At 36.8% G+C, this 27,291-nt stretch overlaps 1 protein-coding gene across 1 annotated transcript in view; it reads right to left on the bottom strand.

Moving 5' to 3' along the window:
- Plc21C (Phospholipase C at 21C) overlaps window positions 1–27,291 on the bottom strand; it is a 111,803-nt gene that overhangs the window by 42,185 nt on the left and 42,327 nt on the right. The window contains exon 4 of the mRNA XM_028184464.2: window positions 13,706–13,839. Coding sequence (XP_028040265.2) covers window positions 13,706–13,839 — 134 coding nt within the window. The remainder of the gene's footprint in view (window positions 1–13,705; window positions 13,840–27,291) is intronic.

Below are 27,291 nucleotides of genomic sequence, written 5' to 3'. Positions count from 1 at the left end.
GCACAACAAATTAAACAACAAAACAATTTTGTTTTTACGAAGAGGCCCTACATCGAAATAAACTATTTAAAAAATTAAAACAAAATTAGTAAGCAGCTGTTTCAATAAAACGAAAATATGTTTGAACAACACAATTAAATGTACATTGAGAATGTTTGTAGTAGTAGTTCTGTATTGGCTTCAGAAAACCAGTATATTGGACAATCGGTGTCTACCGTCTGATTAACATGTACAAAGAGTAAAAAAAAAAATAGACTGGCATCGTGGAAATACTTAATACATAGATTACATGTTAGATAAATTAAATAAGTCGACATACAATTTTTTATAATAATATAATTATAATAATAATATAATTATTTATTTATTTTCTCTCTTAAAGGTATACAAATGAGTCGTCTATTATCAAAGGTGGCAATCTGTGCATTTGGACAAAAAAATTTTATTGATATGTCAATACAGATTTATTTGAATATAATCGTCTCCTTCAAAGAATACGGTTCAAAACCTGCATTAAATAAAGGTTAATAGTTAACCTGTTATCTAACTAAGATGTCGTTCCGAAGAGTTTTGTGACTGCCAATGGAATACAAAGTCAATAATTCGTTTTTCTGATTTACCAATCATTGTCCAAAAGTCAGATTGCCGCCTTTGATAATAGTCGACTCAAATACAAATTTAAATTAACCTTTTTTTTTTCTTTTTTTTTGTAGGCCTTTGAATGAGCTGAAGTCTATACTAGGTTTAAATTACTGATCTCCTTTTTAATTAGCTAATACCGACAATTAATCACGCGATTTAAAATATTCAAAGTACACCCATATTCCGTATATATCCAGCTAAAACATAACCCATAATAATATCGATAGGCTATCTGCGTAAAAAAAACTTTACAACACATACATTAATTACATTTTAATTAACTACCAAAACATAGCTTACGCGTTCTTGAATGTTCAACGTAATGCACGCAGATGCGGACACGCCACGTGGACTTGGGCGCAATCAAAATACTGACTGTTAAATAGATACTAGTGGGCCCCTGGTAGTCGAAATTCGACTATAATTAATTGAAATTGTTAGTTTGTACACTATTATGATTATATCGTCAAAGACTATTTATTATACTACTATAAGAACAGATTTTGCCAAGACTAATATTAATAAAGACAAACAATATTTAATCTATTCTCAATTTGACCACAGACTATAAGCAATAACAAAAGTTTGACAATAAGCAAATTAATAGTATGCATGCATGTGTGTGTCAAATACATGGTAGTGTGTGTAATATTTTTTATTGATTTAATGTATTTTAATGCATAATTAAAAAAAAATAACATTCTGCACTTCTTCTCTATAATCTCAATATGTGTGGGTAATTTCATAACCCTCCGTCCGCGCAATTTTCGTAAAAAGTTGTAAAAAGTTTTTGCGTGACATATTAATCTATACATATAAATAAAATTGGAGTGTGTGTTTGTAATATTGAAAAATATATACGGTACATCTTTTTATCGAAGTAGACTCTCGCTAATACAACGCAGTTCTCTTAATTCGCCGTTGTAGATATGTATACTCGTAATATGTTATTATTAAATAGCAGTTGTTTTAATAGAATTTAGGTGAAGCACAGCATTTATAAAACGTTTTGTGTTTCTCCAGTAACCGTATTACAGATTACGAAATTCCTGTAATCCTCAACATTTAAACACAGTTTTACACTGTGACAAACATAAGAGTTTAGGACTGTTTCTACTACGATGTAGTGAATTTCAAGATCATTTTTAACTTTTTTTTTATTGCCCTTGTAGGCAGACGAGCATACGGCCCACCTGATGGTGAGTGGTTACCGTCGCCCATGGACTTCAGCAATGCCAGAGGCAGAGCCAAGCCGCTGCCTACCGCTTAATACTCTCCACAAGCCTCGTTTGAAGAAGGACATGTCATAGCGCTCGGGAAACACCGTGGAGGGAAGCTCATTCCATAGCCGGATGATACGTGGCAAAAAAGATCTCTGGAAACGCACTGTGGATGACCGCAGTGGCTCCAGGTAGTATGGATGAACTCTACTCCGGTGGCGGGCGGTGCGATGGTAAAAACGAGATGCCGGTATCATCTCGAACAATTCCTCAGAGTGCTCCCCATGGAACATATGGTACAAAATACAGAGGGAACCGAAGTCCCTCCGCAGACCCAGAGGTTCCAAACGATCCGTGAGAATGGGATTATCGACAATCCGAACGGCCCTCCTCTGTATGGAGTCAAATGGAAGAAGCTGGTATTTGGGAGCCCCGGCCCAGAGATGGGAGCAGTACTCCACGCGAGGCCGAACTTGTGCTTTATAAAGCAAAAGTCTTTGTCCAGGCGTGAAGTACCCCTTCGCTCTGTTGAGGACTCCCAGCATTTTGGACGCCAATTTGGCTTTGCCTTCCAAATTACTCCGAAACTGAACATCGCTCGAAATGTCAATTCCAAGTATCCCGATACTCTCGGAAGGTTGCAGGGATACTCCTTGGAATTGCGGCGCCATGACAAAGGGGTCCTTCTTCGCAGTGAACGCGCAAACTTGTGTCTTTATCGGGTTGTATTGTTCTTTTTAAATAGGTAATAAATAATCTTTATGTAATTCCATTTTTACGGAACGAGAATGCAACCCGAATATGTCAATTTAATTATAATGCAATTTAGTAAATTTATTTTAGCTAACTTATAATTTCGATAGGGATGACAAAGCCTCTTTGATTTTTACATAATAATATTGGGAATTACGAAATAGCGGGTCATATTATCTTCAAGATTTAATTCGATTTTCAAGATTCATACAGTACCGACCTACCATACACATGCTCTATCGATACTAAGCCCATCTGTACCTCTACTATAAAAACTGAGACCTAAGAACTCATGTCCCGAGGAGAGTAGCGGCACTTACGTCGTAGGGGTCTATGGGCTCCAGTAACCACTTAACACCGGGTGGACCGTAAACTCTTCCACAAATCTAAGCAATAAAATAAAATAAAACTTCTCTAAGCTAAACTAACCTAACACCAAAAATTCAACTGTAATGAATACGTGTAAGCTGTGTGCATAGCCACCACGCATAGCTTGTGTACAATCGCTTCCGCTATCAGAAGTCCACTGTAATATTACCAGCACGGTCTCTGATCGTCTCGATACACGTTGTACGGATGTGTAGGTACACTGCATCAAAGGAGATCGAGACAAAGCTACGTTCGACGTCAATATGTCAACTCATCTCCGGACTCGTGCCGGAACGTTTCGCAATATGAACAGAAAAGAAAACATTCAATCTGCGGTTATATTTAGATACACAATGAGGCGTTCCGTCGAAATCTATACTAATACTATACTATACTAATCTATATATATAAAAATGAATTGCTGTTCGTTAGTCTGGCTAAAACTCGACAACGGCTGGACCGATTTGGCTAATTTTGGTCTTGAATTATTTATGAAAGTCCAGAGAAGGTTTAAAAGGTAGATAAATATGAAAATGCTAGGAATTTAATAAAAATAACAATTTTGTTTTTCCTTTGATGTGTCTCCCGTCGGACGGATTCCTTTTGTTTATGTTTTAAGTATATTTTATACAAACGTTTAGGTATTTTATTTATCGATTGAGGCACTACGAAATCTGCCGGGTCAATTAGTACTAATATATAAATCTACAGTAGTTTTTACGGATGTTCCGTTATAACTACTGAACCATGCATCCGATTGACTCGAAACTTGGTATCTATGTAGAAAATACATATGTACTTAATGGATAGGCTAATATTTATATGAGTGTTGGACTCCCTAATAATAATGACAATAAATAATAATGTTAATTTTAAATGTCCAGCGAAGCGACCGAGTACGGCTAATCATTTATATTTATGTATTTCAGTCAATATTTTACGTTACAATAAAAATTAAATCGAAAAACATTTGATCCATTTATAATAGATTTCCAATCCGAAGTTTTCGCCATTAAAAAATCCGTTTACAGAAGCTTAATACATTCTTGAGTTTTGACGCCGTTGTCTGATGTTAATAAGATTTTGCTGTTAACTAAATGTGTACACGTCTAGAACACCCGAAGAGTTTATCTATCAAATACTGAACTACCAGTACTACAGTTTTAATCAGTCAGATAATGTTTTCCTAAATAGATGTATATGTCATACATTTGTATGCTTAGATGCGTGTATTGCTTAGATTTGTGGACGAGCTCACGGCCCACCTAGTGTTAAGTGGTTACAGGAGCCCATACACATCTACAACGTAAATACCGCCACCTACCTTGAGACGTGAGTTGTAAGCTCTCACATTTAACAGTACAACGGCTGCCCCGCCCTTCAAACCGAAACGCATTACTGCTTCACGCCAGAAATAGGCAGGGTGGTGGTACCTCTACCTACTCGTGCGGACTCACAAGTGCGTACAGCACTTGATTTTGAGTACTTTTTGATTCTCTATGTAATTAAATTCTGACATATCACAAAAATAACACAAAAATGTTGTTGTTTTTTTCATGATATTATTCCGATCCATTAAGTTCCATTAATGAAAACGCATTGTGATGTCAATCTCTTGTTATTATCTCTTAGCGTCTTTACAATAAACACACGCCTTCGCTATACGAACTCATTCAACGGCGGATCCAGGGGGGGGGGGTCATGGGGGTCATGACCCCCCCTGAGCTAGTTCCAGGACTTGAACTAACTTGGACTAACTTGAGGAACATAATGATTTATTTATTATCTATTGTTATCAAAATTAAATTATAAGTTCTTAACTTGCCCACGACTATGTGACCCCCTCCTGGCGCCAAAGCTGGATCCGCCCTTGAACTCATTGTGTTTAAACCTATTGCAAAACCGGCATTCTCGTAAAGACAACCTTCGAACAATTATTTATACTGTGTTTTAGGAGGAAGCGTAAAAACTTACATTAGGCGTGCATCCGTCAGGGTTGCCTACTTATTTTTTTTGCATTATATTTATTTTTATGTATTTATTTGTATTTGCATTATATTAGAACGGTACTTGCTGTGAGGACCGGGCGTCGAAGCCGGCGAATGAGGTCAAAGCTTCGATTGCAGTGGCGTAGCATATTGTCACGCCGGTAAGCGCAACGCCATCTATCGTCGAATAGCAGAAACGAATATCAAAAGAACTAGTAAAATCGAGAACGCTCGAGAAGTACAACGCCATCTATTGTCAAATAGCGAAAACATATCGAAACTACTCTACTTGTGAGTAATATTTTCGATAATTTTAGGGATGTCGTATCGAGTATAAAAGCTTTGCAGAGATGACACGAAGACAGCTAGTAATCGGATCTACTCGAAACGAAACAGCGAACGGATCGCCTGAAGCGAAGCGAAAGAAATGAATTACTTAAAAGCGTTCTGTGAGTGTTCGAACTTTTAAATAGAGTCTTAATTTGTGCTTCGGTAGAATTTTTATTTGTCCCGAACCCCAGAGCGTAACAATATTTCTCGAAGCAACCTTTCTCAGTCAGCACCTGCATCACATAGCTTGAAAGGTCCACAGACCGGCGAGCCGCCTGGACGGTGCCCTTACTACGGAAATTGAATGGTAGGGGATCTGATTTTATTATTTTATCCAAACATTCTCGTTACTGCTTTATGGGACTTCAATCACAATATAACAACGAGCGTTTTTATTACTATTGACGAACAGCCGTGCTCACAATTTTTTTTTTTTGGACGATCTCGCAGCCCACCTTGTGTTAAGTGGTTACTACCACCTCCTATAATACAAATCTACAACGTATATGCGCCACCCACCTTGAGATATAAGTTCTAAGATCTCAAGTATAGTTACAACGGCTGCCCCACCCTTCAAACCGAAACGCATTACTGCTTCACGGCAGAAGTAGGCAGGGTGGTGGTACCTACCCGTGCGGACTCACAAGAGGTCCTACCACCAGTAAATATATAGTACAATATATCAGGTATTAAACTTTTTTTGCCTACCAATTCGCTGGTAGCTTAACAGACTATTCCAGATTCTCGCAGGGATAGACCTGAGAGAATTTGCTAACACTAGCCCTAGCAAGAGCAGTGCTTCGAAGAATCTACCACCGGATCGGAATCGCGACCCACTGAGATAATGCGGCGAAAAACACATTTGGTTAAGGTATTAAACTGAAGCCCATAGGTGTAGCACAACGTATATTTATTTAATTAAATCTAAAATGTCTCTCTGAAGAAGGCTGATTGAAGTCGGATCGACGCGTTTGAGATGTGGTGCTGGAGGAAAATGCTGCGGATTCCCTGGACGGCGCATCGGACAAACGCATCAATCCTGGAAGAACTAGGCGTCTCCTTAAGACTCTCCACCATTTGCCTACGTAGGATTTTAGAGTTTTTCGGTCACATTGCGAGGAAAAAGGGTGACAATCTCGAAAGACTTCTCATCACCGGCAAAGTGGAAGGAAAAAGGCCTAGGGGGCGTAGTCCCATGCGCTGGTCCGATCAGATTAACACAACTTTGGAATCCAGCATCAATGTCGCTATCCACTGCGCGGAGGACAGAAGAGAATGGAAGAACATAGTCCTGACAAAAGTGCTCAGTAAAGGTCACGACCCTCAGAACTGAGGAATACGACGCACGGAGGAGGAAAATGTCTAGATGAGCATCTCGTAGCGCAAAATGAAAAACATCGATATTAAAGCACAATCTAAAATAATCTTCAAGCTGTGCTCACTTAATAATGTCATAAATCATAGATACAGTAAAACGTTTACGCGCACAATAATACTAGAGCCGGAGAGATCAATCATAAAACTCGAACGGTGCACTAAAATATTTGTTCAATAGAACGAATGAAAAAATACAATAAAGATCAAAGAGGAACAACTTTATGATGAGTTATGAAGCGTGCTTAGCTTAATATTATTATGTTTCCTCTTATAAATAAGGCGCATATTGTACTCATATTGATTTTACTCGTCCGGCAAGTTTGCGGGTCCCTTCGGAAGGCAACTATTTACCGGAAAATTTCATCCTATTCTAACGTTTCGCGGTAAAAAATATGGGGAAACTTTTTTGGGAAAGACACGTCGCATTGTATGCGAGTGAACAAGCTCACGGTCCATTTAATGTAAGTGGTTACCGTAGCCATTACATGAATTCCACCCCGCAGCTTAAAAGATGAGGTCTAAGTCTGAATTGTAGAAGATAACGACTGTCCCATCTGTATAAGCTAGAACGAATGACTACTTCGCGGCAGAATTAGGGTTTATTTTATTCCTACATGACAATTCTATTCTACAATTCTACAATTCCTATTATGTTATTCCTACATCGTGGAATTTATTGTGATATACATAGTGAACATAATATAAAGTAACTGTACTGAGACCTTAGAACTCATATCTTTTTTTTTATGGCTTAGATGTGTGGACGAGCTCACAGCCCACCTGGTGTTAAGTGGTTACTGGAGCCCATAGACATCTACAACGTAAATGCGCCACACACCTTGAGATAAAGTTCTAAAAGGTCTCAGTATAGTTACAACGGCTGCCCCACCCTTCGAACCGAAACGCATTACTGCTTCACGGCAGAAATAGGCGGGGCGGTGGTACCTACCCGTGCGGACTCACAAGAGGTCATATCACCAGTAATTACGCAAATTATAATTTTGCGGGTTTGATTTTTATTGCACGATGTTATTCCTTCACCGTGGAAGTCAATCGTGAACATTTGATGAGTAGGTACGTATTTCATTACAAAAATTGGTACCCGCCAGCGAGATTCGAACACCGGTGCATCGCTCGATACGAATGGACGTCTTATCCTTTAGGCCACGACGACTTCAAATCCCAAGGTGGGGGGCGGCATTTACGTTATAGATGTCTAAGGGCTCCGGTAACCACTTAACACAAGGTGGGATGTGAGCTTATCCACCCATATATGCAATACAATAATAATAAAAAAGATAAATATCGTTAAAAAATCGGTACCTGCCTGCGAGATTTGAAAACTGACATAATCGCATCGTTCGAAACCGGGCGTCTTATCTTTTAGGCCGCGACTTCAAAACATTATGCAACTTGTTTTTTTTTATAATATCTACTTAAGATAACGAGAGTCCTTAATATTTTAACGAAAATTTACTTGCCTTGGGCCAAAGAAAGAAAAAACAAAAAAAATGTATTTTAAAAAGTAGCAATTATCATTTTTCATTTGTTCTGCCACATGCTTCCTGAGTCAATAAAGAACAAATCTGTAGGAATTCCGTTACGGAGTGCTTAATTTTGAATCTTATAATAAATACTCTACTAAATTCAATTCAAACTCGTGAAACTATTTACGAAGTCAATAAAATCAGCTCGATCCGAATATACAGATTACTTTCCCGCTCGATTTTATGACAGTAACGAGACGTGCTTCGCGGCTTCACTCATATTAAATCCGTTAATCAAAAAGAATGAAACACGCTGCATTTTCCAGAGATAGAATCGCCCGTCACTCTCTAGCCCATTAACTACCAGTCCCATAGCAACGGATACCATGGCAACTTTTGCTATGCGTACGCGTTGCGTAGGCGTAGGCGAGACAATCTTGAAAAAATGATGGTACTGACAAATTGGAAGAAAAGAGTGCGGGAGTGCAATCATATGCTTTTGGTCTGACCAAATGCGCACTACCCTTGATACCACCGTCTACGATGCTCTCAGAGAAGCCGAAGAAAGGATGAGATGGCATAACATCGTGAAGACGAATGTCACGGATGAAGGCCACGACCCTTAGACTTAAAGATTACGACTGGAGGAGGAAGCGACGATTGGTGAAAAATCCATTCTGGAACGCCTACATCGCAGGAATTTCTGTGTTAAATTCAATCTATCGTCCAAATACATATTGTTTCGAATTCTTGAGACGAGTGAGCGGAATTTCAATTTTACATATATAGATGTTTATTATTAACACAGATGTTCAGTACGAAAACTTTAAACAATTAGCAGAGAAGCACAACAGCAGCAAAACACGAACTAATATAATTTTGAACTTACATTATTAACATTCAGATTTACGATATCGAATAATGGATACAAACATGAGTTAACACGGAATCGTGTTTTCACTGTTTTGTTCTGAAACGACTTAGTTAAATCGATATTAATATATACACTGCGTTGATAATTCTGCCTTGTTTTGGCATTATTACTACTATTGGTATTTATGGCGAATTACATCAATTTCACAAGTTCCCGCCAATGCGTACATCAAAGCAGCGATAAATAGTAATAAAACAATTTTAATTTAAGCCGAGTCCGTGGAGAACGTTTCAAGTGTTTTAATAGGTTATGGGCCATATCTCGATTCATCACTTGACTGTTTCAAATAGATAAATTGTGTACGTCGTTTCATGGACGAATTATGTTGCTACCTAGTATTTTAGCTAAAAAACTTGTTGATACAAGAAGGGACGTTCCGACGTTGATTTTATAATATGTTTTCGGATCGGTTCGAGGCCCAGGTCGTCTTGTAAGTCGACGTTCCTTACGAACCATGAAGCAATAGCAGGTTTGACCAATAGTTATTCACCAAAGGTAATAACAATAGTATATACGGATATTAAGAAGTTTTGATGATGTTGAGGGTTTATTGTGCGTTCTCCTCTGGAAACCTCATCAGAGTGGTCAATAAAACACTGAGTATAATTATATGTTTATTCGCGTCAGCGACCGCGGTGGATCGCTGCACTTTAACCACTGACTGACTCGTATGCTGCTCATTACTGTATGCACAATAACTGCATAGTAAGCGAAGCGGGGCGGGGTATCATTCCCCTACAACATAAGAGACAAAATTACTCGGCATGGAGGTTGCCGGAGATTTTGAAGGTGATGGCACAGTATAGTAGCGAGAACTAGGTAAATATTCTTCTAGCTACAATCATCCGTCAGAGGTCAAAGAAGAGTCAGCATCTGGATTTCCAATAAAGAGACACTACGAGAATCTGGTGAAACAAAGTAGCGATTCAGTGGGAGATTTGTCTCAAAATATTCCGGTAGCTCCTGAATGGTCTTCAGATTATTCAGTCTATGTTGGGGCCAAGTTAAGCAGTTATGAAAATTCGGAAACAATATGTCCCAGAGCATACATACGTAAAACACCACTAACTTAACGCAAAAACATGAAAATCGTGGCCTTAATGCGCAGAACCGGAAAAATAAATATGGTATCAAAGTCGAAATATACCATTTAACAACTCCAACAATAAAGTATATTCATTACAAAACTTCGACTACACACGCACATTACTGAGGACGGCCGCATGACCATTTGAACAATAAAATTTCTAAGAATATTCTTATTATATAATAATTTGTGTTGTTAATCACACGATAAATATATGATCATGAACACGAGAAGTTTTCAATTCGGGACATACATACCTACCGTGTTCGTTATTGTATGTTTGATACGCGAAGAATCCGCCCTATATGAACCTAATAGTTTCTGGTATTATGTAGTAGTAATTTTTAAACACCAAAAGCATATAATATAGCAAAAGTTCTACAGAATGAATTATGATTGTGGTTTTTGTTTGCTCGTAGGTATATGTATCACTATGACGTTAACATCAGTAGACGTACTATACTCCGTTTGAAGGATGGGGCAGCCGTTGTAACTATGCTTGAGACCTTAGAACTTATATCTCAAGGTGGGTGGCGCATTTACGACGTAGATGTCTATGGGCTCCAGTAAACACCTAACACCAGGTGGGCTATGAGCTCGTCCACTCATCTAAGCAATAAAAAAAATAAAAATAAAGACGTACTAAAATAAATCTCATACTTATAGTATGTTATCGAAAAAGCATTACTTTATTTAAATAACTAAACACATTTTAATTTTTAATTTAATTATTTTAATAATAATAATTTCAACTTTAGATGTAATACAAACGTGTGCTTCCTAATATCCGACTACGTTTCAACAAATTCAAAATTCCATGGCCTCGGTTCAACAACTGTTTCAAACTATTACAGGCCTTCCTCATATAACACGGTACTTGTAAAACACGGTTGCGATATTACACGATACAAGAATTGAGAGTAACTGTAACGCGTTGAATGCCAAATGAAAAATCGAGTATTTTCATTCAGGCCACGGTGCTCACCGGTGAGCCTTATTTTAATGAACCGTTAAGGCCTAGTGGGTCACCCGCTAATCGCGTGAGGGTTCCAACGTAGACGCTTCCTACAAGCCACAGATTGCAGCTATCAAACAAAACGTGTATAGAAGTGAACCCTTTAGCCCTTTAGCCGAACCAAATGCCTTGGTTTTAAAATCTAATAGAAAGTTGTAGTTTTTATCAAGATTACAGCCTTTTCAAATATCTTAAAAACTTGACGGTAAATGTCGCTAATTTTTATGTCACGTGCAAATAATCGCATTTTATAAATTTTAGAACGAAAAGCTCAAGATGATAAAAATTACTGAGTCCCTGATTTTGGCTTGGCCTGAATGGTATATATCGACGCTTGAAAGGCAGGCAGACGTGACTAAGCGACAATGCGTGAACTTTACAGTAGACTAATTTAAAGTTGAAATACCTGAAACCAAAATTTATTATAACGAATCTAGCTGTAGTAGAATCTAGCTAGTAGCTGTAGGATTGAAATGATTTTAATAGACTTAGAAATATATATTTTTTGCGCATCGAATATGGTTATTGCCTATCATTTATGTACAAAGTAGTTATTGTCGCTTAGTCACGTTTGCCTTTCAAGCGTCGATATGTATTGACCACCCAGTATAGTACGCTAGTTTATACTTGTAACAAGTAACGTGTATAACGCGATTCCAAAAAATCGAATATGCATTGGAAATTCGAATTTTTCTTGGAAAATGCGTTCAATACGGAAAACCCCGGTACTTAAGTATTAACGCCGCCGCAGTGCAGAAGCCGGCTTTTAAATTTTAAATACCTCTAGTACCATTTAACAAAAATAAAATAATAAAATTCCTCGTGGTTTATTCTCACTATATGAATATCAGGAAATTACCCAAAACCGAATCAGACAATCCGACTTTCCACATGATCTTGTCTTTCTTCTCTAGCCCTAGAGTGTATATACAAAAGCGGAGGCGCAGAGGGACGACGACGGGATGGATCCTGGCTGAGTCTTTGCTCGCCCTCCTATCCTGGTGAAACTGGAAAGGCCTCTAGGCACCAGTAATCTCTCATTCATAAAAATAAAAAAAGTCTACGCCCGCTCTGACGAAGCTGCGGAACCAAACATGACTGTACTTCGGCACGCATAGGCGGAAGGGCAGCTCTTCACGTTGCGCCGGAGATAAATCGGAGTTAAGGAAGAAAAATCAAACTGGTGGGGAGAGAGAAGCTTCCCTCCCAGTTTGACTAAATAGCGCTATTCTATTCTAACCTAAAATCATTAACCATGCGGCATTTAAAAACAGCCTGCTGCGCTCTTGTAGCGTTAATACGTAAGTACCGAAATCCTCAATTTTATTGCATAAACCTCTCATTTCATTTCAAAAAGTGACAGTATGCGTTTTGTTCTTTGCAAATTCAATTAATAAAGTTTTTGCTTTGGTTTGTTTTTGACATTTTGGAAAGTAAGATGAAGAAAAGTAAATAGTTTATATACGTGTATAAAGTGCTGTAACTGTATAGCAATTTCAATTTTGTTATGTAAAAAATTTAGATATAATGTTTAGGGTAAACCTAATTTTGGAACTACAATTTAGATATTGTGTGATCAAGAAGTAGAAATTGATGAAAAAATTGAAATTTTAGATCGTATAAACCGTGGAGAAAAGCCAACATCGATTTCATAATCATTAAATGTAAACGAAGCTAGTAGGTACGTATCATAAAATTTTACAACGTAAGACGTGGGTTTCGATACAACACGGTATAACCTTGTTTCGTATAACACGATTTCGATATAGGAGAGTACTAATTAATCGTGTTGTACGAGGGACGCCTACCTATAAGTATTTTATGTCGCGGTTTATGAACTGCTTCAAAGAAGAGGGAGTTTCTCTTTTAGGTTGTATTTTGTTTGTTTGTTAACTCAAAACTCAGTCATTTACAATTCAAGTGGGTAGAGTATTTTTTTTGTTTGCATATATAGACTTCAGATTGGTCACCTAGAAATTTCACAAAAATCGGTTCAATAGTTTGGTTTCTAAGTCAAAATATCTGGAAGTATTTAGAACGTCGGAAATAATTTAATGACAATAATAATTAAATATTTACTAACAATCACGCCACGTTAACTGGTCCCGTGATAAGTTCGTAAAGAACTTGTGTTACAGGTACCAGATAACGGAAATAAATGTAAGATTTTTACTATACACATACATATATTTAATATACATCCATAACCCTGGAAAAGACATTTATATTTATCATACAAATATCTTCCCTTGGCGGGTTTGGAACCCGCGACCCCCTTGTGTAGTGACCATGTCACTTACCACTACACCAGACGGCCGTATAATAAACGTGAGATTAACCCATAATACTTATCAACGAAGTGCATTTCACGACTACCTTCCGTGAATAGTTAGCCGATGTTTATGTGACAGGTAACGATCTGCCAAGTTCTCTAAAGTCTCCATGCTGCAGCAAAATGTTTAATCATCTGTCAACGTTAGCTTTTAATAACTATAATACTCACTTCTTGACGAGAATCTTCCCGGATTTGTCAGCTTTTAACGTTATCTTCGTGTGCAATTTCTCTAGAAACTTCACCGTTGGATTGTTGAACTGGTTCAAGTTGTAAGCCAACGCAAACAACTCTTCGGTCCATAACTGGGGACAAAACGAAAACTATTTAGTTTTTTTTGGGTGTAGTTTACCGGACGATCTCAGTATCCGCCTGATGATATTATCTTTAATGTATAAATATTTAATATTATAATTGCCTTTACTCTCGGGACATAAGATGGAAGATTATATTGCATTACTAGCTGACCCGGCAGACTTTGTAGTGCCTCAACTGAGAAATAAAAGACCTAAACATTTGTATAACATAAACTTAAAACAAACAAAAGGAATCCGTCCGACAACATCGAAGGAAAAACAAAATAGTTATTTTTATTTCATTCCGAATATTTTCATATTTATCTACCTTTTAAACCATCTCTGGACTTCCACAAATAATTCAAGATCAAAATTAGCCAAATCGGTCCAGCCGTTCTCGAGTTTTAGCGAGACTAACGAACAGCAATTCATTTCTATATGTATAGATGAAGATGATTGTAGATTAATAGTAAAATCTATCATTCCAGATTTTAGGATAACGGCAAAAGGCACATGCTTAGTCGCGTACCCATAAATGAGAGTTTACAGAAATAACATAGCAACAGTGTCTGTTTCAAAATGAAACGAAGACCATATATAATTATAATAAACCTTGACTTTTAGATAACAAAAGGATCTCAGTATGAACTGTGCGCTATATTTAAAAACGTTATACGAGCCAACAAATATATTGAATGTAATACTAATTCTCTTGGCATTCTTTATTTACTGAGTAGAGAGTATTAATACACTGTTTAAGAACGAAGACAATTTATTTTTATTTTTTGCATGCCCTATAATTGAACTTTATAAGGGCGATTTTATAAAATAAACAAGTAATTTACAAACGGCAAATCAAATAAGCAAATCTTTTAATGATTTTGAGGGCTTTCTAGATGTGAAATCAGTTGGACATAATTTCTATTACCTGACTAATTGTAGATGTTAATCTTATTACTTAAGAACAATATGAATAGCACCCAACACAATAGTCAACATGTCCAAAATCATACTTATATAGACTTAACAGTAAATAACATGCTCTATAGTAATAGAATCCTTACAAACGAAACCGCGATAATATGAAGTAATTATTTTAAAAAAAACACGTGACAAAGCTTCGTAAAACATTCCTATTTCTGCCGTGAAGCAGTAATGCGTTTCGGTTTGAAGGGTGGGGCAGCCGTTGAAACTATACTTGAGACTTTAGAACTTATATCTCGAGGTGGGTAGAGCATTGACGTTGCAGATGTCTATGGGCTCCAGTAACCACTTAACACCAGGTGGGCTGTGAGCTCGTCCACTCATCTAACAATTAAAAAATAATAAAACATACACACATTGATGCATTTCACGCGTGAGCGTGTATTGCATAATAACAAACTATTAAAAATCGAGAGAGCTCGACATTCATTCGTCGTCAAATAATGTCAACGCGTTCATTTCAATTCTATTAATACTAGAGGTCCCGCAGTAGTCGAAATTCGACTATAATTAATTGGAATTGTAAGTTTGTACACTATTATGATTGTATTTTATACTTCTATAATCACAAATTTCGCCAAGACTATTCTATAAAAAATATTAACAAAGACAAACAATATTTAATCTATTCTCAATTTCACACAACAGACGTCAAAAACAAAAGTTTGACAATAAATAGTATGCATGCGTGTGTGCGTCAAATACAGGGAGTAGTAGTGTGTGTAATGTTTTCTTTATTGATTTAATGTATCTTTTATGCGTTATTTAAAAAAAATATTAGCATTGTGCACTTCTTCTCTATATTCTCTATAAGTGTGGAAAATTTCATACTGCTCCGTCCGCGCAGTTTTTGTAAAAAGGGCTACAAAGTTTTTGCTTCACGTATTAATATATTAATATGTACTACTGTAATTTGGAATGATTCCATTGTTAACTTGGATGTCGTCGTGGACTAAAGGATAAGACGTCCGGTGCATTCGTTGTTGCGATGCACCGGTGTTCGAATCCCGCGGGCGGGTACCATATTTTCTAATAAAATACGTACTTAACAAATGTTCACGATTGACTTCCACGGTGAAGGAATAACATCGTGTAATAAAAATCCAACCCGCAAAATTATAATTTGCGTAATCCCTGGTGGTAGGACCTCTTGTGAGTCCACACGGGTAGGTACCACCGCCCTGCCTATTTCTGCCGTGAAGCAGTAATGCGTTTCGGTTTGAAGGGTGGGGCAGCCGTTGTAACTAAAACTTGAGACCTTAGAACTTATATCTCAAGGTGGGTGGCGCATTTACGTTGTAGATGTCTATGGGCTCCAGTAACCACTTAACACCAGGTGGGCTGTGAGCTCGTCCACTCATCTAAGCAATAAAAAAAAAACATCTGAGTAACGACTCATTTAACTATTCAAAGCGAAACGCATAAATGCTTCGCGTATAAACATACAGGATGCTGATACATACCCGTGTGCCTACACAGTATGGCTGACTAGTAATTATGCAAATTTATACATTTCGGGTCTTATGTTATTACAAATTACTACAGCGTGGTTTTCGTTCGAAATATATTCTAACCCTAAGTTATCATGGTAGAGTGAACTCACGCGGGTCGATACAGTCTCCTAGTTTAGTTCTGCCGTAAAGCATTGGACGCTTTCCGTTTTAAAAGTTGGGATATCACTTCGATTATATAGCGACTCTCATGTTCCACGGTGATTTGCTGTATCTATGGGTTCCGGTAGTCAAACCTTGAGCTAACAACAAATCTCCTTACCGTACACTAATTCATTGAACTAGCGACGTAAAATATCTATACTAATATATAAAACTACAGTCGCTTTTACGGATATTCAGTTATAACTACTGAAGCAAGCATCCGATTGACTTGAAACTTGGTATCCATGTAGAAAATACATGCACTTAATGGACAGGCTAATATTTATATGAGTGTTGGACTCCCTAATAATAATGACAATAAATAATAATGTTATTTTAAATGCCCAGCGAAGCGGACGACTAAGGCTTTTTTTTTTTTGGTCAGGAGGAAATCGCCGGACTTCCGCCCTCCACTGGGGACGGCGGGCGGAGCATGTCGGAGTCGAACCGACTAAAACCTCCTGTCGCTCAACAACCAACGTCCAAACCTCACATGAGACAGAACTCATGAAAAGGCAAAGGGGGGAAAGTGAAGTGTTTAGTGCGGAGCACATCTCTCCCATCACCCTCCCCCTCGGGACGCCGGACTGGCGGTCGTCGGCGCCACGACCACCAGCCCTCTCGGTGAACGACTAAGGCTAGTAATATATATTTTAATGATACGACATGTTTAATTTAAAATTAGTATAGAACATTGTTCAGTTACGAATATGAATACAAGACATTTCATTTAAAATTCTGGTTGAAATAAATAATTGCTCGGAATACATCATACAAAAATTTTATTATAGGTCATATTATGGTATACTTATTACGATTTATTATTTAATAAAATTAAAAATAAACGAGTACCTAAGTGTTGTTTAGTATCTATTTTTGTTTTAGTAATCATTTTATGCCACTGGTTAAGATGACTTTCGGGACACACTAATACAATAAAATTTCTGAATCGTAAATATATTGAAATAAAACTCAGAAAATTTATTTTGGTAGGCAATATTGGTAGGATGCCGAATAGCACGAATAGATACCACAATTCTTATTACTTCTGTCTCCACGCATTATTTGGCTATGATATTTATTGATTTTTCGTTACCTATTCTCTAGTTTCCTAGCCTAGGAGGCAATTCCGGCTACGCCCTGGTAGGTGAGCTCACAGAGTCTACCCGAGAGAATTTGCTAACACTAGCACGTGCAATGTGCAATATGCTTCACAGAATTTACCACCGGATCCGAATCGCGACCCACTGTGAAGATCCGGCGAGAAACTCTATCGGCTGCGTCTGTTGTGGGTATTTAATTCTTACTTACTCCCGAGAAAGCATGATAATCTTCCGGTTTAAATGATAGGAATGCGATAACCATACAATTGACCCACCTTGTGTTGTGATGTTTGCACAAACAAACAGAATAGGTGAAGGATGTATATAAATACCAATGTTTGTCGAATAAACATTTGAATTTGTCTAACGAAGCTATATTCGGTATGAATAGGAGATATAGTACATCCGTTTGTGTAGTATTCCCATGAAACATCTACATACACTAGTGGTCCCGGAGCAGTCGAAATTCGACTATAATTAATTGAAAATATAAGTTTGAACATCATTAAGGTTCTATTATCAAAGACTATTATACTTTTTTATTTACAGATTTCGCCAAAACCACACCATAGACAAATAATATTAAAGATAAACAATATTATAAATTATAAGCCTGTGTGTCAAATACATGGTAGTGTGTATAATGTTTTTTTATTGATTTAATGTATTATTAATATATAATTTAAAAAAAAAAGTATTCTGCACTCCTTCTTCTCTACATCCTCTATAAGTGTGGGAAATTTCATACTCCTCTGTCCGCGCAATTTTCGTAAAAAGTGTTACCAAGTTTTTGCTTCACGTATTAATATATAGATATTTACACTATTACTGACTACCATTTGGGTAGATAGAAATATATCATCTACTATGGATATCTATAGACATATTTACACTATTGCCGACTACTATTTGGGTAGATAAAAATGTATCATTAAAATTTAGTATGGATATTTAAGTAGCCCCCAAATGCGGTACAAATTATTGTCACAGTAGTCGTCGATTCGCTGTATCACGCTCGCGAACGTATACTTATTTGGAAATCTGTTTATTCTATTTGAGTACATTTACAGCGATTCTAACGCAAGCCTACTGTGGTAAATACGGAGGCGGTATATCAATTTGAAAAGGTTGTTCCATTAAAAAATACATGGTAGGCGGAGTGAGGGGTGTTAGGTTTTTTTCGTTACGGAATGTCATGATTCGGTCGCCGCGCTCAAGGCCCGCGATAAAAGCTATGCAATAGCTTAAGAATCGTTGGTTTACGTCACGATCAGGGATAGAAGATCTCATGATTCCGCTATTATTTGGTAACGAACACAGGACAATAACAACGTCAACATTGCCGTTGTTATTTTTCTAGCTAGTTCTAACGCTAGCAGCAACCACAGTGTCACATCTATAAGTCGTCGTGGCCTAAAGGATAAGACGTCCGGTGCATTCGTAGCTAGCAATGCACCGGTGTTCGAATCCAGGCGTGTCGCCAGGCGCCGTACCAGGCGTGTACCAATTTTTCTAATGAAATACGTACTTGACAAATGTTCATCTTTGACTTCCACGGCAAAATTATAATTTGCGTAATTACTGGTGGTAGGACCTCTTGTGAGTCCGTAGGGGCCTATTTTTGCCGTGAAGCAATAATGCGTTTTGGCTTCAAGGGTGGGGCAGCCGTTGTAACTATACTGAGACCTTCGAACTTATATCTCAAGATGGGTGGCGCATTTACGTTATAGATGTATATGGGCTCCAGTAACCCCTTAACACCAGGTGGGCTGTGAGCTCATCCACCCATCTAAGCATCGTATACACAAAGATCGTACTCGTCGAACTAGTGGAAGAGTTCGACGTCACGCTATGTGAATAACATCAGCCAACTGAGTTTCTCGCCGATCTTATGAGCCGGTCGCGCGATATTATGGTAAATTGCACAAAAGCATATGAGGCCTATAAAATCAAAGGCAGCTAAACGCCTTAATGTCGTAAAATGGATTAACAATGGCGCTATCTTGTTTAGTTAGTTGGACGAGCTTTAGTGTTTACATGTTATAACAAATGCAGCTAAATCTCTAACAAATTCAGTTCAAAATTTTTATTTTTGCTCTGTGCTAAGTACTAATAAACGAAATTGTATCATTTAAAATTCAGATTATTAGGAATATTCTCATTTTTTATAAATCTGCTTTAAAATAAAGAATATCGTAGCTATCCGAACAAAGTTATTTCAGCTTCTCAAACCGGGAGTGTTGCTAACACTGGCCCTAGCAAAGTACTTCGATGGATCGGGAGGATCCGTAATGATGTGTTTAGGACCGATTTTTGTAGTTTACCTGAATATTTGACAGACTTGGATTTAGCTGCCTTTGATTTTATAGGTCTCAAATTTCCCTGACCATTGTTAAATCGCCCTCTCGTATTGATGTAGCTGAAAAAGTCTCAATGGCCGCCCTAAGCAATCCCTAAAACCCAAAAAATAAAAGAATGGTGATATTTAATTAATCGCGCTAACACAACGAGCCTACTGTGTCCGTAATTCTATTTCCAACGAATATGTATATTTGATTTTCTTTTAAAAATTTACCACCTCGAATAATTTTCATGTTTCGAAATCCACAATTCTCTGAATTCCAGTAAGGAATAAATATAAAGGAATATTATCTTTTTGTTCGTGATATATGCGTTCATGCGTAGTTTATCGGATTCAATTACTGTGACTGTTTTTAGTAGAATTTCAAGGAAGGCTTCTGACAACGTACCATCAAACGTGCGACAGATGGCGCTAGTTTTCAATAAGTACCATATTCCATTATGTTCAAGTAATAATTGCCATGGTTTACTAGAGAACATTTTAAAATGAATACTGTGGCGGGTAGCCATCACACAACAAGATATTTTGCAGATGCCTGAATCTTGCTTACGACATTTCATGTTTTTTATTTATTTTTTATTGCTTAGATGGGTAGACGAGCTCACAGTCCACCTGGTGTTAAGTGGTTACTAAAGCCCATAGACATCCACGACGTAAGTGCGCCACCCACCTTGAGATATAAGTTCTAAGGTCTCAGTATAGTTACAACGGCTGCCCCGCCCTTCAAATCGAAACGAAATACTGCTTCACGGCAGAAATAGGCAGGATAGTGGTACCTACCCGTGCGGACTCACAAGAGGTCCTACCACCAGTAAAACCAAGATAAGCCAAGCTTGCATACATAGAAGTTCCGAATAACAACATTTGGACCATCGGTCGGTCTATCGAGCGATTTCACTCGCTCGGTGGAAGATCTTCCCTTCGTCGTTATTCCCAAAATACTTACTAACAACAAAGTCCGTTAAAACAAAACAAAAGACTTAGAGAGGCGTTATTGAAAAAAGCAATTGTCCAACGTGTTATAATTAAATTACAATACCGAACAGCTGCGCCAACGATGTAGTAGCCGACTGTAAATCGTGCACGAATTTCGTTGAAATTCAAAATAGTTTTTTTTTTTCGTGAATTGCACAGCGTTTTCGACAAATAATCCCCACAGACACAGCCAACTGGGTTTCTCGCCGGATCTTCTCAGAAATTAAATTAGTACCTTCAAATTTCAAAGATAGATAGATACCTTGCGACTTGTTTGCGTGTTTCTTATTGGTACAGTGTGTTGTGAGCGCACACCTATTATTGTCCCCCCGCTGAGAGAATGCGATCGATCCTACACCAAATTTAAGGTAACATTACAACATTTATCCACCCTCAAACACAGCCCACTGAGTTTCTCGCCGGATCTTCTCAGTGGGTCGCGTTTCCGATCCGGTGGTAGATTCTGCGAAGCACGGCTCTTGCTAGGGTTCGTGTTAGCAACGTCGTCAGGTTTGAGCCCCGTGAGCTCACCTACTAGTTAAGGTTACGCTGATATGGTCTCTCTAGACCATCAGCTTAGGTAGGCAAATAATAGTTATGCTAATAAATAATAAGCAAAGGAAATCAATATGTACGCACATTAACGAACAAAATATGTATTATGTATTATATTTTTGATATTACATTGTTACTTGTTAATGATAATATTATCACATCTCTAATAAATTTGGAATTAATAGCTCTTACATACATAAATTGGAAATTGAATTTGTATTGTATGCTTTTGTTGGTTGTAGTGAAAAAAATGTTTCGATTACAGAAACCTATAGTAGTTTTTTTTTATCGCAATAGATGGGTGAATTGATTGAATAGATATTTACAAGAGTCCATAGACAAGTAAATGCCACAATTTTTACACAACGGCCGTCACACGTTTCAAACCCAATTGTTTGAATGCTTTGCAAAAAAATATGCTGAGAGGATGTCGGTAAACGCCAGCATCAAAGGCTGTTTGTAGGTAGGCCACTAATTACCCAAATATTTTTTTTTTATTATTGAAAGATTACTGGTGGCCCGGAGGCCTTTCCAGTTTCACCAGGACAGGTGGGCGTGCAAAAGGGTGAGATTTGCTAACAACTGCCCGAGCGCTTCCGAAGGAGACCTAACATCTCAAGAGCAATTGCTTCGCGAATGAACCCAAATCATATAAGTTCTTACTGGTTTTCTTTTTTACTCTCAAATTCTTATGCTTCGTGAAATCGTTGAGAAGAGATTGGAATATAAATAATAATGTGGGTAGTTCTTCTTGGTCTTCGTCGATGATTCCGCACAAAGTATGCTCGTATTATGATTAAATTTAGCTTACTATTTTACGACGGGTCGCCTGTTTGATGACGTCAACACTCCATAGGAATAGTAGGACCCGGCTTCGCAGAGCAGGATAGGAGTGTGCAGTTCTTTTGTGATGTACGGAATAAAAGAGACGGCGCACAGTGGGTCGATACTGTGATTTTAGTGACTTAGGGACCAACTTTGTTTTTTTATATATTTTTTTATGTAGATAGATAGAGCTCGTTAATCTCAATAATAATTGTTTTGGGCAAAAATTACAAAAACTTTATAGTTTGGTCAGAAAAATGTGTTTTGTGATTTTTTTGTATGGAGCGGGTCACATTAAATTAAATTCCTGCTAAGTACCGCGAGGTCCCGCTTTGAAACTTTATTTTCCTTATACCTTGTCTAGTCTACTATCATTTGATGCTATGAACATGTGCATAAAGTTGCAACTCTGCCAAATAAATGGATCGAAAAAAATTAATAAATACATAGAATAAAAACCTTTATATTTTTTTTCGTAAGTGCTTTTAAGTTAAATTTGATATGGATTAGTAAGTAAAAGCACGTAATGATACCCATAATTACATAATACCTAACAACAATACATTTAGTAGGTCTCTAATTATGCAATCTCTCTAAATATTATATATTTTGTTTCACCTTTCGATCTTTGGGTCAGAAGACGAAAGAAGATTGTGTAAAATATCCTCATTAGTCGACGTTCTACTTCTCATTCTTGAATAACATCTCTCTGTATATTTCCGAAAATCTTTATTGCGAGCTTCCGCTGCCTCTTCCGAGAGTTTACCTATACGAATGGCACCAAAGTTCTTCATTATTATATATCACTGCCATGTGCTAACAATTTATGGATACTGGAAGGCATATATAATACCAGGGATATACATTAACATACAATTCTGCAGTATATCTAAAAAATTCCGAAAATTTGGAAACGCGCTCTCCAGATGCAACAGAGTGAAGAATCACGTGAAGCCTCTCTATTAAATCTTTACGTATTCCTGTTATGCGGGCTGTTTCTTCTGCATCCCTGAAAAATCTTCTGGCAATATTGCCATCATTGGTTGTTCCTACTCCTTGCTTGACAACATCTATAAGTAAACCGCATTCCTTTTTAAACGCTTGCTGTATAGCGCTCTTTCTGATTGATATTTTTTCTTTGTCATCCCCCCTTGCAACCCCATTTCTTGAAGTCCAAACGATAAGACGCAAACAAAAAAGTGTCATATAAAAAATAATCTCACAGGAAACTACATATGATGAAAAAATTGTGAAGTAATAAAATTATATTTACCGATATGAAGTAAGCACTCCATGCATCTTATCCAGGCATGTAAAGATGGCATTCCATACTGGAATATTTCTTCATTATTTTCTCTTTGATAAGCAAGTCACTCCAAAAAACTCTGACGGTTTTGCTTTGCAAATATCACAGACAGCAGAAAATATTTATGAAAAATATGAGGTTATTTTGCTGTCCATCATCATCATGTGCAATTGATGCTTAACTTCAACTTGTTTGATTTTTGATGGCTGAAGTCTTTCTATTTCTTCTGTTATGCTAGCTTTTATAATTGTCACTGTTGACTGCGTTTCTTTTGTAAATTTAAAAATTATTGGACGGCAATAAAAAGTTGATGAGGTCGTTTTCCCAAACAATTGTTCCATCAAATTTCTGAAGCCTTATAGGAACTAGACTGACCATGAAAATAGATGAATCATCAAACTCTGTTTCAGTTTTTTGTTTATAATTACTTTGACCTGGGGCTCTATCAAAGCCTATTTGCTTATAAGCAGTAGCTCTCTTGCAGAGTCCAAATCCGAAGTAATCACATCTAAAAGCCTATATAGCGCCAAGTTTAGTAATGCTTGCATTTTAATAGCAGCTCCTTCTTTAGTAATAATTACCTCGTCTTTCCCTGGATAACATTTGGTCTTTTCTTGCTTAATTTTATATTAAGAAGGGTATAAATCAGACCCATTTTCACTTGCTGCTTCTCTTAGGTTTATATACTGCCACTTAATTTAAGTGAAACTAATATTGCCTTATCGGGAGAATATGTACTACTTTTCACTTTACTTGTAATTAAATACTCATTAACTTTTTCTAGATCTTCGGGGTGATTTGACAAGTGGTTCATTATTTCTCCTACATCTTCATTTCTAGTGTTTCTCAAACTAGTAATTGTAGTAGTTTTCATTTCATCCGGGAATAACGAAAGCGATTGGTAAATTTTATCAATGCGTCTTCGTTTTTGCCTGGATCCCAATTCTTCAAAAGGTTTTCGAGGTGCAAAAATAGATGTCGAGGCTTCTGTAATACATTTGAGGGTGGTACATTTTCAACATCTTCAGTATTAGAAATCTCGAGCCTTTCATGTGCAGTGTTGATAGCTTCAGGTATCATTCCTTCAGGCCAGTTTATTGCACATTCTAACCAATCACATTTTTTTCTTATAAACTGTGCTAACATGCGACTACTTCGTTTCCATATTGCACTTATATTTGAACAAAATTGCGTACTGAATTTTTGGAGCTCAACATTTTTCTCTTCGGTCACGTTTATTTGATTTTGTAGGAATTGAAAGAGTTTTTTATTATCAGACAGCGACTGTAGTTGCTCTCTTAAAATCATAAATAATCCTAAATTGTTAACAAAATTATCAATTATAACGGAAACAGCAAGATCACAACGACAATCACGAGATATTAGTAGTAGTACGAATAAACGAACACTAGTTAGTATATAATAAACATGGTCACTTTATACTTCCAGAGACAAACAAATGTTTACTATATTTTCTACTACCCAGTAATGGCTACTTAACTAATCATCCTCATTAAATAATGTTAACTATCTTAATAATTAGAGAGATTGCTTAATTAGAGACCTACTAAATGTATTGTTGTTAGGTATTATGTAATTATGGGTATCATTACGTGCTTTTACTTACTAATCCATATCAAATTAAACTTAAAAGCACTTACGAAAAAAAATATAAAGGTTTTTATTCTATGTATTTATAAATTTTTTTCGATCCATTTATTTGGCAGAGTTGCAACTTTATGCACATGTTCATAGCATCAAATGATAGTAGACTAGACAAGGTATAAGGAAAATAAAGTTTCAAAGCGGGACCTCGCGGTACTTAGCAGGAATTTAATTTAATGTGACCCGCTCCATACAAAAAAATCACAAAACACATTTTTCTGACCAAACTATAAAGTTTTTGTAATTTTTGCCCAAAACAATTATTATTGAGATTAACGAGCTCTATCTATCTACATAAAAAAATATATAAAAAAACAAAGTTGGTCCCTAAGTCACTAAAATCATAGAATCGACCCACTGTGCGGCGTATCTATTTAGGGCTCAAACAGCGAGAACATTTTCCTGTGGAGTCTTCACGCTTCGAATCTCGTTCTATTGTATTCAAGTTTAAGCAGACCGAGCATTGCCAGTGCAACTATAAACATAAATGTTATTTTTTGTGTATCTTTTTAGCTTCTAATGTGTATTGTGTGACTAATAAAAAAAAAGAAAATAAAAAAAATCTATATATATAAAAATGAATTGCTGTTCGTTAGTCTCGCTAAAACTCGAGAGCGGCTGGACCGATTTGGCTAATTTTGGTCTTGAATTATTTGTGTTAGTCCAGAGAAGGTTTAAAAGCTGAATAAATATGAAAATGCTCGGAATTATATAAAAACAATTTTGTTTTTCCTTTGATGTGTCACCCGTTGGACGGATTCGTTTGGTTTTTTTTTAAGTTTATTTTATACAAATGTTTAGGCCTTCTATTTATCGATTGAGGCACTACGAAGTCTGCCGGGTCAGCTAGTATAAAATAAATATCTCTCTATAAAGAGTTTAAAACGTGTACTGAAATTTTCCTCTTGTGTCTTCTTACAACGAAGACGACGGATAATTAAAATTGAATTAAATCAATGCGACTACGACACCAATTATTCAATCGTATCATAACCATTGATTTGTTCACGTTACATTATGATTTTAATTGGAAAACATTGAAACCACTTTCTTTATAGTAAGCTGAATTAAAAATTAAAATATTTATAAATCATGGTGCCAGGAACGCTGCTCCGTATAGTAAAATTGTTGTATTGCCATCTGTTTTGGATACGTGTATACCTAAATTGTCGAGTTAATCCAACGACTTGGAGAAAATATAATATTAAAAGATAAAGATAAGATAAGATTAAGAATGGAAGACGAACATAATTCTAAATTATGCATTCAAAGGGGAAATTCGAACACACAAGTTGCGCCGGAAAGCTTTACTGAAGCACTTCCAAATTTCGAAGCTTACACGTCTATCAATCTATCTTATGAACGTCACTGTAGTGCGCGGTGTGGCGGTAGCTATCATACAACACAAGATATTTGACAGATGCCCGAATCTCGCTTACAACATTTTCAAAATAAGCTTGCATATATACATGTATAATAGGTTGGGAAAAAAGTCTTTTCGCATTATAGTATGTATGAACTTGTAATAAAATCTCTTTGGCTATACTATTTGTATCTGGCTGGTTTTGGTATCATTAAAAGTATAAATTTTAAAGAAGATAATTCCAAATTCAAATTAGGAAAATATGTGATTTTTATTTATTTTTCGTACTGTCTGTGCTGTACTGTTACTGTACCTTCTGTTCTGTGTCGTACTGCATTTTTTAAGAAAATTCACAACCTTTTTGGAGTTTACTCCTTTAGAATCGATTTACATATATAGGCCCGGGGTATGAAAATTATGGGGACCAAAATCGTACTAGCATGTCACACGAAATGCGTTATGCGCATGTCACACGAAATGCGCGCCGGGCTGCTGCGCCGGCAGTCCGCCACAAAGCCTCGTACTGATCGCGCGTTTCTCTCATTTTGTATTTTCATATATTTGTTAGTCGTTTGTTTTGTGTCTCGTTAATTTGTTAATAATCTGTAGTGTATCGTGTTGTCGTAATATAGAACTATTTCTCGTATTGTTTCGTTTAATTTTTTATA

The sequence above is a fragment of the Bombyx mandarina genome, chromosome 12 (genome assembly GCF_030267445.1).
Source record: "Bombyx mandarina strain Sakado chromosome 12, ASM3026744v2".
Taxonomy (NCBI): domain Eukaryota; kingdom Metazoa; phylum Arthropoda; class Insecta; order Lepidoptera; family Bombycidae; genus Bombyx; species Bombyx mandarina.
The sequence above is the reverse complement of the archived record's forward strand: the minus strand, read 5'-3'. Positions and strand labels throughout refer to the sequence as shown.